The 16,759-nt window shown below is 44.9% G+C and overlaps 2 protein-coding genes across 2 annotated transcripts in view; both read right to left on the bottom strand.

Annotated features, from left to right (window-relative positions):
- Positions 1-16,759, bottom strand: part of LOC310800191 (adenylate cyclase type 2-like) — a gene marked incomplete at its 3' end in the record, with an annotated part of 173,109 nt that overhangs the window by 136,116 nt on the left and 20,234 nt on the right. The window lies entirely within an intron of this gene.
- On the bottom strand, positions 8,874-9,659 carry LOC310800193 (proteasome subunit beta type-5-like; the record flags this gene model as incomplete). Its single annotated transcript, XM_083662778.1, has 1 exon — positions 8,874-9,659. The coding sequence occupies one exon, from the start codon at positions 9,657-9,659 to the stop codon at positions 8,874-8,876; it is 786 nt and encodes a 261-aa protein (XP_083518904.1).

Below are 16,759 nucleotides of genomic sequence, written 5' to 3'. Positions count from 1 at the left end.
AGATGGGAAATGTTGAATTATCGTACCTGAGGGTCAAAATGATCGTTTTTGGAGGGAAATTATCATACGCGAGCAGCGGCTGCTTCTTCTTCTTATGGCTTTCCTTGCATCTTCCACCACTTATATAGCCTCAGCCAGGTACGATTTATGACATCACTGATGACATCACAATTGCTTGAGTGTGACATCATTGATGACATCACAATTGCTCGAGTGGCATCACTGATGACATCACAATTTGTCAAGTGACATCACAATCCCTGATTTATGACATCACTGATGATGTCAGTCAGCCCGCAAAATCGTGACTAACCACCACCCACCCACACCCAACGCGCTTTCTTCACTTAGAACGCTATGGAAATCCTGTTGAGAGCGCTTCCATTGTGCACAAAACACAGCGCACAGAGCGTTTTTTTTGCGCTTCATTTTGTTTCCCCCTGCAGTCGCTTGCAGTACAGTTTGGGGGCCGGTTGCACCAACTGGTCTTAACTATGCCTGGTCGTAACTCCTACGTCGGTCTTAGTTAAGACCAGTCTTTAGAGTGGACTTACGCCTGTTGCACCAACAGGGCTCACGTCTGGTCTTAACTACGCCGGTCGTAGCGATGCGCGTCCATGTGAAAGCCACATTTCACGATGTACAGTATGTCTGAGTGGGCGGGTGCTTAAATGACACTTTACAAACCATTAATGTCGTGCTATTTAATCATTTTATGAATGAACGTAGTTACGTGGCTGTATTATTTGAAAGAGAGCCAAATATAGGTGAGTAAACAGGTAAAAGTTGAATGGTTTCTCTCTCCCCTGAAATGTAGGAGTGAAAAGATGAGCAGCGCGCTTTTCCTCCAAATGTTCAACTTTTTCAGCTTAAAAGGCCCAGAGCGCTCCTTGAAAGAGGAGGAGCTTAAAAAGGCCCAGAGCGCTCCTTGGGAATTTTGGCATTATTGATCGGTGCACCTGGCAACGCTGGGCATTATGAAGGGACTGAATGTGGGTTGGACATTATGACATCACATTACTACATGACATAATAACATGGCTGATGACATCACTCACTTATGACATCACAATTGCTCAAGTGACATCACTGCACTCACTGATGACATCACTCACTGATGACATCACTCACTGATGACATGACTATGCTCGACATCACTGATGACATCATCTGTGACCCCATCCGTGATTTATTTGTGACATCATCGGCCATGCCCTAAGGTGCAGACCCCGCGCTGGGGCTGATGCCATTATACTCAGAAAGTGATCAGCATGTATTGTACAATGGTAATAGTGAGAACAGCCCGTGAAAAGTCGCAATGAAATGCTATTATGTGCAGTACTGAGTGCGCTTTCACTCTCAAAGGACCGCACATCAGCACATGAAGGAATCACCAAACTTGTTTTGACTGAAAGCCATTTTACTTCTCAGCCCTGATTGCCTACTCTGTGCTGCTTTTAATCTCTCTCAATTAGGCCATTTACACCTGGCATTAACATGCGTTTTCTGCCATCAGATTGCAATCCGATTGTATTTTATCACTTGAAAGTACAGGTGTAAACACCCCCAAAACGCATTGAAGAAGGATTGCAATCTGATCGGCCAAACCACCTCCGGAGGTGGTCAGGGACGCATTATGACAACATTTAACACAAGTGTAAATGCAATGCGTCCTCTCAAAACGCATTCAGCAACTACCATACGGAAATACATAATCTTCATCTTCTTTGCAGTTTTATGGCGGTTGGCATCCTTAAATGTTGCCTTACCGCCACCTACTGGATTGCTAAAACTACATTGCAAATTACGGAAATACGTCCTCGCACGCCGCGAAAGTTTATCTAGTTAGTTAGCACAAAGAAATGACACAGCCAGAGCTAGCGTTACACGCTAACGTTAACAGCAAGGACTAACTAACGCTATGGATGAAGACACTCGTGGATGGAGTCACGAGGAGACCAAGTGCCTGCTTTCAATTTGGTCTGAGGAAAGTATACAAGCTAAACTTGGCAGTGCATATCCCAACCGACCCATTTATGAAGTAGTGGCTAAGAAACTGGCAGAGAATGGCCACAACAGGACCTGGCTACAATGTCAGCGAAAAATTAAACACCTGAAACTGGCTTACAGACAGGACAAGAACAAGAACAAGAAAAGTGGCAGGGGCAGGGCAACGTGTCCTTTTGATAAAGAAATAGATGCAATGCTGGGTGATCGGCCATCGTTTTGTCCAGGTGAAGGGGACGTCATCGACTCTGAAGATAATAACGCTAGCATGGACTCCACCAACAGTGCCAGCGACAGGACAACGGGAATGAAATTGACATTGTCGCGATAAAGATGGTATGTTGTGATCCTCCCTCAACTTGCTATACCCGTAACCTTAAGGTTAATACATATTTACGCTAGTTTTCCCCATTAAACCAGGCTATCGTTAGCTGTAACGTTAAACCAAATTGTCACCGCGACGCGTTTCTCCAGCTGTACTGCCGAGCGCAACTGCGTGTCTCTTCTGGATAGGTTGGGTCGCAGTTTATCGCAAATAAATTTGACACCCAGTCTTCATCCTCGAAGGTCCCCATTCCAACACCATCCTCTCCCACCAGTCTTGACTGCGTTCCTGCACCCAGATAGTCCTCTGGACAGTGGTGGCACTGATAACAGCTGTAATAAAAGCAGCCGCATAAAACATATTTATCCTCTGCCTTCGTTCTTGGTATTTCAGCTGTTGAAGACGGCTTCTTCCACGAAAAACCAACAAAAGCCCATGCAATAGGGCAGCTTCACGGATGGCTAACATCTTCTTTTAATTGTTGTCGCTGTTGTTGTTGAATAGGAGATTAGTTTGTGAGGTCTGCTTCTTTCTGCTCCGTGTTGTTGTAATAAGCCCGCCAAAACGAAAGGGGGCGCGTGGGATGACGTTCGAGCTGGAGAGCAATCGGATTGCAATCTGTTCACCTAAAACGCATGTTAGTGCCGGGTGTAAATGGAATCAGGCTGAAGTGATAAAATACAATCTGATTGCAATCTGATGGCAGAAAACGCATGTTAATGCCAGGTGTAAATGGCCTCAATAATGCTCTCAACACAACACATTTACTTGGTGAAATGACTAAAAACGAACAGTTGCAAATCAAAGTTTATAGCCTACCACATGGGTCAAGAAATGTGGCGAAAACACAGCTCAGTGTTCAGGGCTCAGTGGCTTGAAAGCGGCCATGTTTGGAGAGAAGCCGTGCGCTGCTCGCGCTGTGAGAAAAAAAATCCGGCACATGGGGAGCGCCCGACGGAGGTAGCGAATAACCACGCCCAACAAATTGACGTCATTTGACGCGCCCGGCCCGCGCTCCACCCCCGCGCCCTTCACGGCAGGGTGAGGGAGACTGAGGGAGAGAAAGAGGGAGACGAGAGCGATTGAGAGAGGGGGGAGAGATTGTGGGAGAGAGAGGGGGGAGAGACTGGGATAGAGAGACTGAGGGAGAGGGAGAGAGGTGTGAGGGAGAGAGGGGGGAGAGACTGAGGGAGAGAGGGGGAGAGAGACTGAGGGAGAGAGAGAGGGGGACAGAGACTGAGGGAGAGAGAGAGGGGGGAGAGACTGAGGGAGGGAGAGGGAGAGAGGCGTGAGGGAGAGAGAGAGGGGGGAGAGACTGAGGGAGAGAGGGAGGGGGGAGAGAGGGGGAGAGAGAGTGAGGGAGAGAGAGAGGGGGACAGAGACTGAGGGAGGGAGAGGGGGAGAGGCGTGAGGGGGAGAGAGAGGGGAGAGACTGTGGGAGAGAGGGGGAGAGAGACTGAGGGAGGGAGAGGGGGAGAGGCGTGAGGGAGAGAGAGAGGGGGAGAGAGACTGAGGGAGAGAGAGAGGGGGAGAGAGACTGAGGGAGAGAGAGAGGGAGACGAGAGTGATTGAGAGAGGGGGGAGAGACTGAGGGAGAGAGAGAGGGGGAGAGAGGTGTGAGGGAGAGAGGGGGACAGAGACTGACGCCTCATGCACATCATGAAACGCTAGGCGGCATGCCTCCTGTGAAAGCCTCTTTGACGCTGCGGCTGTCTTGCTCTATTTCCGCGTCTGATTGGTCCATTTCAACCTCGCGCCCCCCTGCCGCAGGAAGCGCCCTGCGTTTCGCTGTCGCAGACTAGAGGCGGCTTGTCTCTGAGCGGCTTAATGCTCGCGGGGCGGGACTAGGGTGGGACCTTTCGTTAAAGCCCCAATCAGTAAGATTTTTTACATTTTTTACTGTAATATAAGAGCTTTTTAGTCATAGGACATGGTAGATTGACTTGTAATAGGGAGAGGCGCTTGCCCCTCCCTCATTACCACCACTGAGGTGCCCTTGAGCAAGGCCCTTATCCCCAACCGCTCCAGTGGAGCTGCTCAGTGGCCAGCAGATCAGACTGTGGTCGTACTGGTCAGCTTCCAGGTATGAATGTGTGTGTGTGTGAGTGTGTGTGTGTGTGTGTGTGTGTGTGTGTGTGTGTGTGTGTGTGTGTGTGTGTGTGTGAGAATGTGAACAGGGCGCTCGTGAAAAAAGACAGCATTGCTCTCAGTGAGACTGCCCCTGTATAAATAAAGGTAAAAAATAAATAAATCATAATGTGATGACACATCTCTCTCTGAAGTCAATATCACAATATGATGACATCTCTCTCATTTCTGTGATAATTTAATTACGTTTTTTGACCTCCGTTTAATTTATAAAATACTCCACAATGCTGCCCCTCCACCACTGCAAACCTTTGTACAGTCCTGCTCTGAGATAAGCAATATCAATATATGTCAATATCATGATATGACCCATCTCTCTCTGAGCTGATCACATGTGCTGGCAGAGCGGATGTTCTAATTAAAGACAGCGCCGTCCCCCTCTCTGTCTACCTTACACACACACACACACACGCACGCACGCACGCACACGCACACACACACACACGCGACAATCAATACGACAAAAAACGCAACATACATTAACGGACAATCCCGCTTTAAACTCGGGTTGAAAATGTAATGATGAACTAATGCGCTACAATCACTTGACTACCGGCACCGCTGCGGAGTATCAAGTTGCCACAACAATGAGAAATGTCTCTCGTGTAATTGCCAACAATGGCCACAAACTGAAACAATGTCACTCAAGCATAATGTGAATGAAAACAGTCACAGCACTGTGGGGCTCTGTGGGAAACCCTCGTCTCAGGCTAGCTACTTCTGCCTCCAAATAACCAAGACGGCGACAGTCAAGCTGTGTTCACACGAGATATTTATTTTTCTCTCTGTCGCTCGATTCAACCATTTGGAATCACTCTGTCGCTGTGTTTAAATCGCTCGTCAACAGGCACACCAATTGACGGACATCTGGGGGCTATAACGTTACGCAATGTCATGATATTTGTCCACTACGAGCCACCGTAGTTGTTTAGAAGCTAAGCCTATCAGCGTGCTCCTAACGCGAGCTCCATACCGGTAGTACAGACTTCACTTCATGTCAGCTGTCAGCCTGTCAATGCGGTTTGTTGCCACACAATAAACCAGCGGGTTGTTCCAAGCCAGTGTGATCCTTGACTCGCTCTCACACGGCAGCCAATCGGCGTTGAACAGCGAGCGACTGATGCCAGCGTAATTTCGCTCGAGTTGGGATATTTCATCTCGGGCGACGAGCGTATTTTCACCCTATCGCTCTGTCTCTGTCGCTCGGACGCCCGGCGATTTTTCTCCCGGGCGAAAATACGCTCAATCGCTCGTTTGCATTGACTTTGTATGGAAACTCGATGCCAGCGAAAAACTTTAATAGGTCGGTGTGAACGCAGCTTCAGAATGCGAAACTTGAGGCTTCCAAAAATGGGAGTCAAGACAGCAAATGGGTGACGTCACAACATCCATATTTTTATGCTATATGCAATGAACTAGGGATGTCAATTTTCGGTTAATTTCACTTTCGATTAACCGACGCTAATAATCGATTAACCTATCGGTTAATTCATAATTTTTTAATATTAATTTTTTTTTTTTTTTTTTTTTTTTTTTTTGGTCTATTTACTCAATGAGCTCATGCCCAAACAAGGCGTGTCTATTTAGATGCTGAAATGTTAATGCTTTTTGTGTTAGAATTATGCCTTTATTTTTTGTTGGCTTTGCTGAAATGTATAAGTTTATTGCCACATTTTGATCAGGTAATCATTCCAAAATCATTCTGGCTCTTATATGGATGACAAGGAAATATATTTTTGAGAGCTTTATTTCCTGTTTATGTAAACATTACAACAACAACAATCTGTTATTTCTTTTGATTTTTTCACATTAGGCCTACTGTCTTTTGCAGCATAAAAACTTAAACAAAATATAGCCTATTTCGATTTGCTGCCAACAATTGAACAAAATTTGAACAAAATAGTTGCATGATGCAAAACACTGTGCAAAATCTGCAAGGAAACTCAAAAAACGTGTCAAAAAAATAAAATAAAATAATAATAATAATATTAACTGATAGACCGACAGCAATAACCGAACAACGACGTTAGCGACGGTTAATCGATTAACGGTTAACCGTTGACATCCCTACAATGAACGAATGAATCCATCTTTTTGGCTGCATTCAACTGAAAGCTGTTGAATATAGAAGTACTAGGCAGTAATTAGATGCTTTGGGTGGAGGCACTCTTACGCTTAGGCATGAAGAACATTGAGCTTTTAGCATGATGAGCAGTCCCGCCTCAGTGGACGCCTTACCATCCACCATGCAGGCTAATAGAATACTAATAACTCCACCAGGCCTTTTCATTTAGCGCCGGTTATTGACAAAAAGCAAACATCCATTATTCAAAGCTTTTTCCTTATTGAGTGCATATAGAGATGTGTGTGTGTGTGTGTGTGTGTGTGTGTGTAAAGGGAGCGCAGTCAAAGCCACCTTCGCGTCACTCATTCCCATTCATTTGACTTGGAGAACGAGGTTTTCCATTCTCTTCTTCAGTAGCAGCTGAGATGAAAGTAGACTGAGATGCAACAATGTGAGAAAGCTGATGGACCCATTTTCTTAATGGACCACATGGCCCGAAAGCTCCTAAAAGCACACGGACGGCGCACAGGTGCCCGTCAACAATGCTCCATATCAGTAAGTGTTAATTAAACAGGACTAAAGATGCTGCAGTCAGAAAGCAGCGGAGGCACATTATTATCCTGGCATTGTCAGCCAGTGAAAGAGGGGAGTGAATGGAAACGCTGTGTGAATCAATGAATCTCTGATGGCTACCTCTTTGTGAGAGATGAGAGTCCTCACTGGAAATCTATCTGATCTCGTATCATCTCACGATGGAGAACTAATGTGGTGCATTGCCAGATGCATACGGCCGTAGCTAGCGTAGGGCTGCTCGTTGTACTCTGTGCCCCATTTATCGACTGCTGTACGCGGTTGCTATGTAGTGTGGCCATCAGCAAGAATTACCGTATTTAAGAAATCGAATGTACCTCCAAGCAGAAACTACACAGGATCTTCCCTTCTGTCTCGCCACTGTGTGACAGGTGTCATGTGTCAAGAGGGCACCCTGTCTCATGCCTTCTGGTTCTGCCCTTCACTAACAGGATTCTGGGCCAAATTATTTGACTGGTACTCTAGAGGGCTGCTGGTACTCTGGGCCCCATTTATCGACTGCTGTACGGTTGCTATGTAGCATGGCCATCAGAAAGAATTATTTAAGAAATCGAATGTACAAGGAATGGTGTGGAAAATAGTGTTGTAATACGCCCATTATTATGTTAATATTGTTTTTAAGACACACTGGTGTGAGTTTAGTAATGGGGTGGCGTATTTATTAGACTCGGTGGCTTCGGCTTGGTCAATGCTCTGTTGCTGCCACAGGTTCAGGCTTTACTGGCTGGGCTATGAGCAAGAGGCATCCAATTTATTTCATTGGCCACCTAAGGGGACATACATACAGACATACATACTGACAGACATACCCTATTACAGGGGTGCCCAATACGTCGATCGCGATCGACCGGTCGATCGCGAAGGTAGTGTGGTCGATCGCATGGCATTGAGGAAGAAAAAAAAAAAAAAAAAAAAAAAAAAAATTTTTTTTTTTACTGTTTTTCCACTGTTTCCACTGTTTCCACTGTTTTTCCACTGTTTTTCCACTGTTTCCACTGTTTTTCCACTGTTTTTCCACTGTTCCACTGTTTTCCACTGTATACTCAGTGTATATATATATAAATAAATATGCTTGGTAGCTCACTTTGACTTGGTCATTTTAAAAGTAGCTCGCAAGCTGAAAAAGTGTGGGCACCCCTGCCCTATTATATAGATAGATATAGGAAAGAAAGACAGGTCACAGAAAGAAAGTGGCGAGGTAGCTGTCATACGTGGCCACTAGGGGCCGAGTGCCCAGGTCGCCGCTGTCATATGTAGTAGTCATAGGCTGTACTTTTTGTTTGAGCAGTTTTGACCATCTTCCTGCCCAGGGACTACGATTGAAAATGAGCCAAGCTGGCAAAACTGGCGCATTTACAGAAATGTTTACTAATGTGCACTGTCCCTGTCATTTTTAACTCAATAAATGAAATGAAAAATATGTAGTCGCAGCTATTGCGAATTGATGACTGTTGAAAAATAAACATGTTTTATTGAGAAAGAAGATAAAGTACAAAGCTAAGCAACAAGTCAAAATGGGTCACAGCGGTAATGTAGCGGATATTAACCTGGCAGATGGGGAGATAAGCGTTCTCTTTTCATGTCTCCAGCCCTGCTTACATTTCAGAACATTGAAACATTGGAACAGAGTGAATTCCTTGGTCGCTCCTGCCCCTCATTCCCCTCCTCGGTCCCCCCTGTCCCTCATTCCCCTCCTCGGTCCCCCCTGCCCCTCATTCCGCGCTCTGCTCTTCATGCCTATGCCTGCTCCTTGTACTGCTGGTGCAGCAGGAGCACGTCGTCCTGGGAGACCCTGGTCCAGCCCCGGCTGTGGACGTGGTAGAGGTTGACCTGACCTCCGCTGTAGGCGTCGCGGTAGGTGGCCTGGTAGATGGCGCGCCGGCCCAGGTCGCACGCCTCCTCCGCGGTCATGTCCTGCCGCAGGCCGCTGTCGATCACGCCGTACGCGTACATGGAGCCCGAGCCCACGGCGAAGAGGTCGCCGCCGACGCGCTTCCCCTCCGAGTCGACGTAGTACAGCCCCGGGCCTCGCTTGTCCCAGCCGCACACCATGGTGCCCATGCTGAGGCCCATGCCCTTGTACCCGTACACCATGTTGGCCAGGAGCTTGGAGGCGGCCGCCACGGAGATGCGCTCCTTGTTGCGCAGCTCGTAGACGCGACACTGGCGCGCCAGCAGGCGCTCCCAGAAGCTGCAGTCGGCGGCCCCGCCGGCCATGGTGCCCAGCAGGTAGGGGTTGATCTCGATCACTTTGTTCACCGTCTGCGAGGCGATGTAAGAGCCCGCTGTGGCCCGGGAGTCCACCGCGACGATGACGCCATGCTGGAACTTGAACGCTAAGGTGGTGGTTCCGTGCAGGAACTCTATTCTCCTCTCCGTGCCATCCCCATCCGCAGTGTTCGTGGAAGCTCTAACGGAAAAACATAGACCGTCTCCCGTCGGAGCGCCAGATCCCAAGTCGCTCTGTCCGCATCCAAATGAAAAATCCGCAGAACCGACGTTCAACACACTAGCGAGCGCCATCTTTGGGAAACTGTCATCTATCATCAGTGATTTATAGACAGACATCAAGACACTGATGATGTCATAGACATTGTGACATCATCAGTGATGTCATAACTCCTTCCCTGCAGAGGCTAGTAGGACCGGTGCAACTCGGGCAACTCTCGACATCATCAATTCTACAATGCATGAAATATCATCAGCGAGTGATGTCATCAGTGATGTCATCAGTGAGTGATGTCATCAGTGATGATGTCACACACTTCAGACCGTCAATTCTAATTTGTTTTTTACAGGCTCAATCAGAGTTTCTCAGGCTTAAGGAACACTCCGCCGATTTTCAGCCAGCTTTGTATCATTAGAACATCAGTAGTATATCAGAAAACTGTAAACTGTTTTGAAGTCTGTCATTTAATTTGACAGTTATTGAGTGTTAAAGTGTGGACCAGTGACATCACTGGTCCACACTAACTCAAATTAATAACTCATTAACCCAAATCAACTCTCAATAACTGTCAAACTATTCATCATTCATCTAGTTTGACAGTTATTGAGAGTTGATTTGGGTTAATGAGTTATTCATTTGAGTTAGTGTGGACCAGTGATGTCACTGGTCCACACTTTAACACTCAATAACTGTCAAATTAAATGACAGACTTCAAAACCGTTCACAGTTTTCTGATATACTACTGATGTTCTAATGATACAAAGCTGGTTGAAAATGGGCGGAGGAACACTCCGCCGATTTTCGGCCAGCTTTGTATCATTATCAATGAACTGGTCCACAACTGAACTCCAATAAACTCTCAACAACTATCAATCAAACTAAAGCAAAACTGTTTCGTTTTCTGATGTACTACTAATTTTCTAATGATACAAACAAAGCTGGTTGAAAATGTGTTCTTGTACTTATTGGCTTCAGGATTGGAGGGTGCCTTCCTTTTGGGCGTTGTTGGACTAAGTAATGTAGTACAAATTCTTCTTCTTCTGTGGTGTTATGGCAGTTGGCATTGTTTATGTTGCATTACCGCCTCCTTCTGGATTTATCCATCCACTGTTTCCCTACATTCTGTCCCTGTGTCACTCCCTCTCCTCTGTCCTTCTGTAGTATCAGTCCTAATACTCCCACCACTTATAGCCTCACCTTTATGACATCACTGACAATGTCACAATGTCTATGGCCTCACTCGCATATAATAATAATAATAATAATAATAATAATAATAATAATAATAATAATAATAATACATCACCAGTGCTTTGTCACAAGATCAGAGGAGAGGAGAGATGAAGTGATCGGGTTCTACGGAATGTAGGGAAACAGTGGATGATCCAGAAGGAGGCGGTAATGCAACATAAACATAAAGGATGCCAACTGCCATAAAACACCACAGAAGAAGAAGCTTTGTCACAATGTCTATGATGTCGCTCTCCGTGGCATCGGGCGATTGCTTAAATATCCCTATCTTTAATCAGGAGTGCGGTCTAGCAAATGTGTCGTGTCATCCATGATTTTGAGTTAATTAGTGATTGTACAATGGACTTCCTAGTACAAAACAAAAAACAGGACTTATTCCTCTATAAAAACAAATAATTCTTGGTGAGGTGTTCTGCATGGGTCTGGAAGGACAGTTTGGTATCCAGCCAAATGCCATGACATTTGTACCCGTCAACAGTTTCAATTTGCACACCTTGGAATGTGTGAATACAAATACTGTTGTCGACACCAGAAGACGGTGAGAACAACATTGGTTTGGTCTTGTCCGAATTTAAAACAAGTTTAAGATCAAGAAGAGACCGTAAGGTACAGTACTTAACAACATGCAAATGCTCAGTAAGAAGTGTACATACACATTTTAGATTTCTCCATTCACTGTATTTAGACAAATTAAACAATATCGGTATAGTCTGAGGTCACTTTTTCTTTTTAGGGATGGCAGTTTGCTCAATTTACATGCGGTTTACATACTGGGGCACGAGCAGCATCACATGGTTTAGCCTGCCATTTAGCTTTGAATAATTTGTATTTGTCTTAAAACATCACCATGCCGGACTCACGCACACAGATAGAGGCAAGTGTGCATATAGACCTATGGTACTGTAGTTAGACCTCTATACCTGCATATAGGCCTATGGTACTGTAGTTACACCTCTATACCTGCATATAGACCTATGGTACTGTAGTTACACCTCTGTACCTGCATATAGACCTATGGTACTGTAGTTACACCTCTGTACCTGCATATAGGCCTATGGTACTGTAGTTAGACCTCTATACCTGCATATAGGCCTATGGTACTGTAGTTACACCTCTATACCTGCATATAGACCTATGGTACTGTAGTTACACCTCTGTACCTGCATATAGGCCTATGGTACTGTAGTTACACCTCTGTACCTGCATATAGGCCTATGGTACTGTAGTTACACCTCTGTACCTGCATATAGACCTATGGTACTGTAGTTACACCTCTGTACCTGCATATAGGCCTATGGTACTGTAGTTACACCTCTGTACCTGCATATAGGCCTATGGTACTGTAGTTACACCTCTGTACCTGCATATAGGCCTATGGTACTGTAGTTACACCTCTGTACCTGCATATAGACCTATGGTACTGTAGTTACACCTCTGTACCTGCATATAGGCCTATGGTACTGTAGTTACACCTCTGTACCTGCATATAGACCTATGGTACTGTAGTTACACCTCTGTACCTGCATATAGACCTATGGTACTGTAGTTACACCTCTATACCTGCATATAGACCTATGGTACTGTAGTTACACCTCTGTACCTGCATATAGGCCTATGGTACTGTAGTTACACCTCTGTACCTGCATATAGGCCTATGGTACTGTAGTTACACCTCTATACCTGCATATAGGCCTATGGTACTGTAGTTACACCTCTATACCTGCATATAGACCTATGGTACTGTAGTTACACCTCTGTACCTGCATATAGACCTATGGTACTGTAGTTACACCTCTGTACCTGCATATAGGCCTATGGTACTGTAGTTACACCTCTGTACCTGCATATTGACCTATGGTACTGTAGTTACACCTCTGTACCTGCATATAGACCTATGGTACTGTAGTTACACCTCTGTACCTGCATATAGACCTATGGTACTGTAGTTACACCTCTGTACCTGCATATAGGCTTATGGTACTGTAGTTACACCTCTATACCTGCATATAGGCTTATGGTACTGTAGTTACACCTCTATACCTGCATATAGACCTATGGTACTGTAGTTACACCTCTGTACCTGCATATAGGCTTCAATATTCCTGCAGCCATGCTGGAGATGGAGCGAGGCTTCAAGTCCACCTTATTTGAATAGTCTTACAGTCTCAAAGGGAAGGGCAAGTGACCAGGTGACTGATGGTTGCCAGGAGATGAGATGGTCATCAATACTTTGCATATCAGAGGGATTCAAACTTGCTATAAAGGAGGATGTGAGCAGCACACCTGAGGTCATTGTAAAGGAGGTCTGGTTACCATGTTTTGGTTACTATGTTTTTCCCAATAATATTTTGTGATCGGCAGGAAAGATAAAGACGACAAAGGGGGAGTTTGACAATGGCATCAGTCTCCAGTCCACTATATCCAGGTAAGACATATGTCTGACAAAGTCTGGACTTTAACACAACCTTTATCCTGAGTAAAGCATTCTCTGACTCTGTGCAGGCTATTCATTTTCCATTGAATGAAGGCACATTAATTCATCCAACGTGTAACGTAACCTAAGGGAGACAATTATAATAATACCACCACGTCACCCTGAACATTTATGAAATTAATTCAAGCATGTACAGTAATTCTAATTGTCATGCACTTATTTCCCAGGTAAGAACATACTTTTGTTGACTGAAGAAATTATACTATTATGACAAAACACAAAAATGTAAAAGTTACGTACTGTATATATATATATATATATATATATATGGTATATATATAATATATATATATAATATATATATAATATATACACATTATTTCAAAGCAATCTCTTCAATTTTTGTTTTCCTCAGTTATCAGAAGGACCCTGTTGTTCATTCTGCTACTCTCAGGTCAGTGTGTGTGTGTGTGTGTGTGTGTGTGTGTGTGTGTGTGTGTGTGTGTGTGTGTGTGTGTGTAAATGGTAAATGGCCTGCATTTATATAGCGCTTTTATCCAAAGCGCTTTACAATCAGTAGGTACATTCACCCATTCACACACCGATGGCGGCAGGTTACCACGCAGGGTGCTGGCACACCATCGGGAGCAATTTGGGGTTCAGTATCTTGCCCAAGGACACTTCGACATGCAGACTGGAGGAGCCGGGAATCGAACCACCGACCTCTTTTATCCAAAGCGATTAGTGGACGACCCGCTCTACCTCCTGAGCTACAGCCGCCAGCTGCGTGCGTGCGTGCGTGCGTGCGTGCGTGTGTGTGTGTGTGGTGGGGCAGGTTGGGGGGTCAATAATTCCCTAAATCTACCTTAAACCGAGGTAGGCTACCTTAAACCTGAGAGCTTTGTGCAAAGATGCACTGTTGTATTAATATGGGTAGCTATTATCATTAGTATGGGTAAGTATTTGGCCATTGGTAATATTGTTATTATTGCTACTAGTTACTGGGAATACACATCTCTCAGGCTGCACTGTGAAGTGAATTGGTGCTATCCTCTACATCTCTCCAGCCACAGACAGGAGAAGCTGCGTGCATGCTCTCTCCCCCCTCTCTCTTTCTCTCTCGGTATCTCTCTCTCGCGTTCCCGTTCTCCGTCGGTCCCTCTCTCACTGCCTGTCTGTCTGTCTGTCTGTCTGTCTCGCTTTCTCTGCCTCTCTCTCTCTCCCTCTCTGTCTCCCCCCCCCCCCCCCCCCATTCTCCGTCTGTCTGTCTCTCACTCTCTCTGCCACGGTGAGACGAGACAGACAGGGAGAGCTGACGCGCTCCCTCTCTCTCTCTCTCACCCAAAATGCAGGACATCTTTCTCAATTTGAAGCTGAACTTGCCAATATACCCATGTTCTTCCTCCTTTTCTGCTCACGGAGCTTTGTTTCTGCTTGATATCAACGTTAATGCTTCCTGATTTCCCAAACTACGGGTCGGACCAAGGCTCAAACTTCAAAGAAAGTGCATGCGTTAATCGCGCGTTAAAAAAAAAAGTGGCGTTAAAAGGAATTCGAGTTAACGTGCGATTAACGCGTTAACGCTGACAGCCCTAGTATTAAGCGATGAGCATCAGGTAACCTACACTGTCATAATGTGTACTATGCTTAATGTGTCTTTAGTCACAGGTCCCTGCTCAGGTCTTGATCATCAGTACCACTTTGTTCATGAGAAAAAGAGCTGGAATGAAGCTCAAAGCTACTGCAGAGAGAAGTTCACTGAGCTGGCCACCATCGACCACATGGACGACATGAAGAGGCTGATTGATGCTGCAGGCAGTGGTTATGAGGGAGACGTCTGGATCGGCCTGTATGACAAACCAGACAGCTGGAGGTGGTCTCTGTCAGATAAGAGCATCTATGGAGAGGGAGGAGCTGCGTTCACAAACTGGTCTCCTAAAGAACCTAATAACAGAGGGGGCAAGCAGTTCTGTGGTTATATGCGGAACGGAAGGTGGGGCGATTGGACTCGCAAAAGGATCCCTTTTGTCTGCTACCATAATGACACAAATACCAATGGCGAGTCCCGTAAATAGAACCTACATTTTCTTATTTCAAGTACACGTTTTAAGTACGTTTCATACTTAAGTTTGAGTTCCCCTTCCAGCATGATTAAAATGTATTTAATTTCACATAATTGCCATCCATGCACATTTATAACATGTCATTTTCAACTTTTTTCCTTTTTTTATTTCTTTCCTTTGAACTTTGTTTGATTTGTATGTGCAAATGAACTAAACAAATACATAACATTTTTTCAGGTTTTCCAGCTGGTAGATAAATCTATGTCAGCGAACCAAAGACCTGGACCGAAGCTCAGAGCTACTGCAGGCAGCACCACACAGACCTGGCCAGTGTGAGGAACCAGACTGAGAACCAGGAGATCAAAACAGTGGTACCAGCTCAAACCTGGGTTTGGATCGGTCTGTTCAGAGAGTCCTGGAGGTGGTGGTCAGGAGGGAGCGACTCCTCATTCAGATACTGGCAGAGTGGACAACCCGGAAATGAAGCTTCCCAAGAGAACTGTGCTGTCAGTAAGATTGGCAAAGGGGGCAAGTGGTCGGACAAGAGGTGTGAGGACAAATATGATTTCATTTGCAACAAGGGTGAGTTATTCCTATAATCAAAATAAGCTTTTTTTTATGGCATTATAATATTTATTTGATCTTAGTAAAAAAAAGTTAATAGTATCTATCTATCTATCTATCTATCTATCTATCTATCTATCTGTATATCTATCTATTCTGTGTTAAAGTGACAGAGAAGAAGCAGGTGTTCAAAATAAAGGTGAAGTCAGCAGACTCCACACTCGACCCGAATGATCCTGCTGTGATGGAGGCCATCTTGAAACAGGTTAGTCTCTAATAAATTGCTTTTATCACTTACCAATGGGATCTGTACTGTAGACTAACAGCAGAAGGACATTTGGAGGACTATTTAGTCTGGAAGCAAATATTATCGCTAAAAACTAATTATTGCTGGCTTGTGAGCAAGTGGCTCAGCAGTTTGAAAAACAATCCTTTTGTTGTTCAGATGGAGAAGAAGACGAAAGAGAAGGGAATGAAAGACGTCAAACTTCGATGGAGAAAGAAGCCGGACGGAAAAGTCTTCTACAAAGAATTAGGAAAATAAGAAGAATGCTGTTTTGTTTTGATTGATCAGTTTAAATCTAACTGATCATTTCACTTCACCTTTATTCATACAGGGAGGGTCAGTTGACAGCTCTCTTCTTCATTGACGCCCTGATTACACACCATATAACATACAACTACACACAGCTTAAAACAACTTAATGCACACATGTAACACAAGTTACAACTGACAAATAAGAAGACAGACATCAGCTCAGACAGTAGGGCACAGGAGCATTCAGATTGCATAGGATCATAGAGCTGGTGTTTAAAGTCCCTGGAAACCAGAAATATATATTTTTTTTATTTAGCATTTTGA

The sequence above is a fragment of the Poromitra crassiceps genome (genome assembly GCF_964638095.1).
Source record: "Poromitra crassiceps genome assembly, chromosome: 29".
NCBI lineage: Eukaryota > Metazoa > Chordata > Actinopteri > Beryciformes > Melamphaidae > Poromitra > Poromitra crassiceps.
The sequence above is the reverse complement of the archived record's forward strand: the minus strand, read 5'-3'. Positions and strand labels throughout refer to the sequence as shown.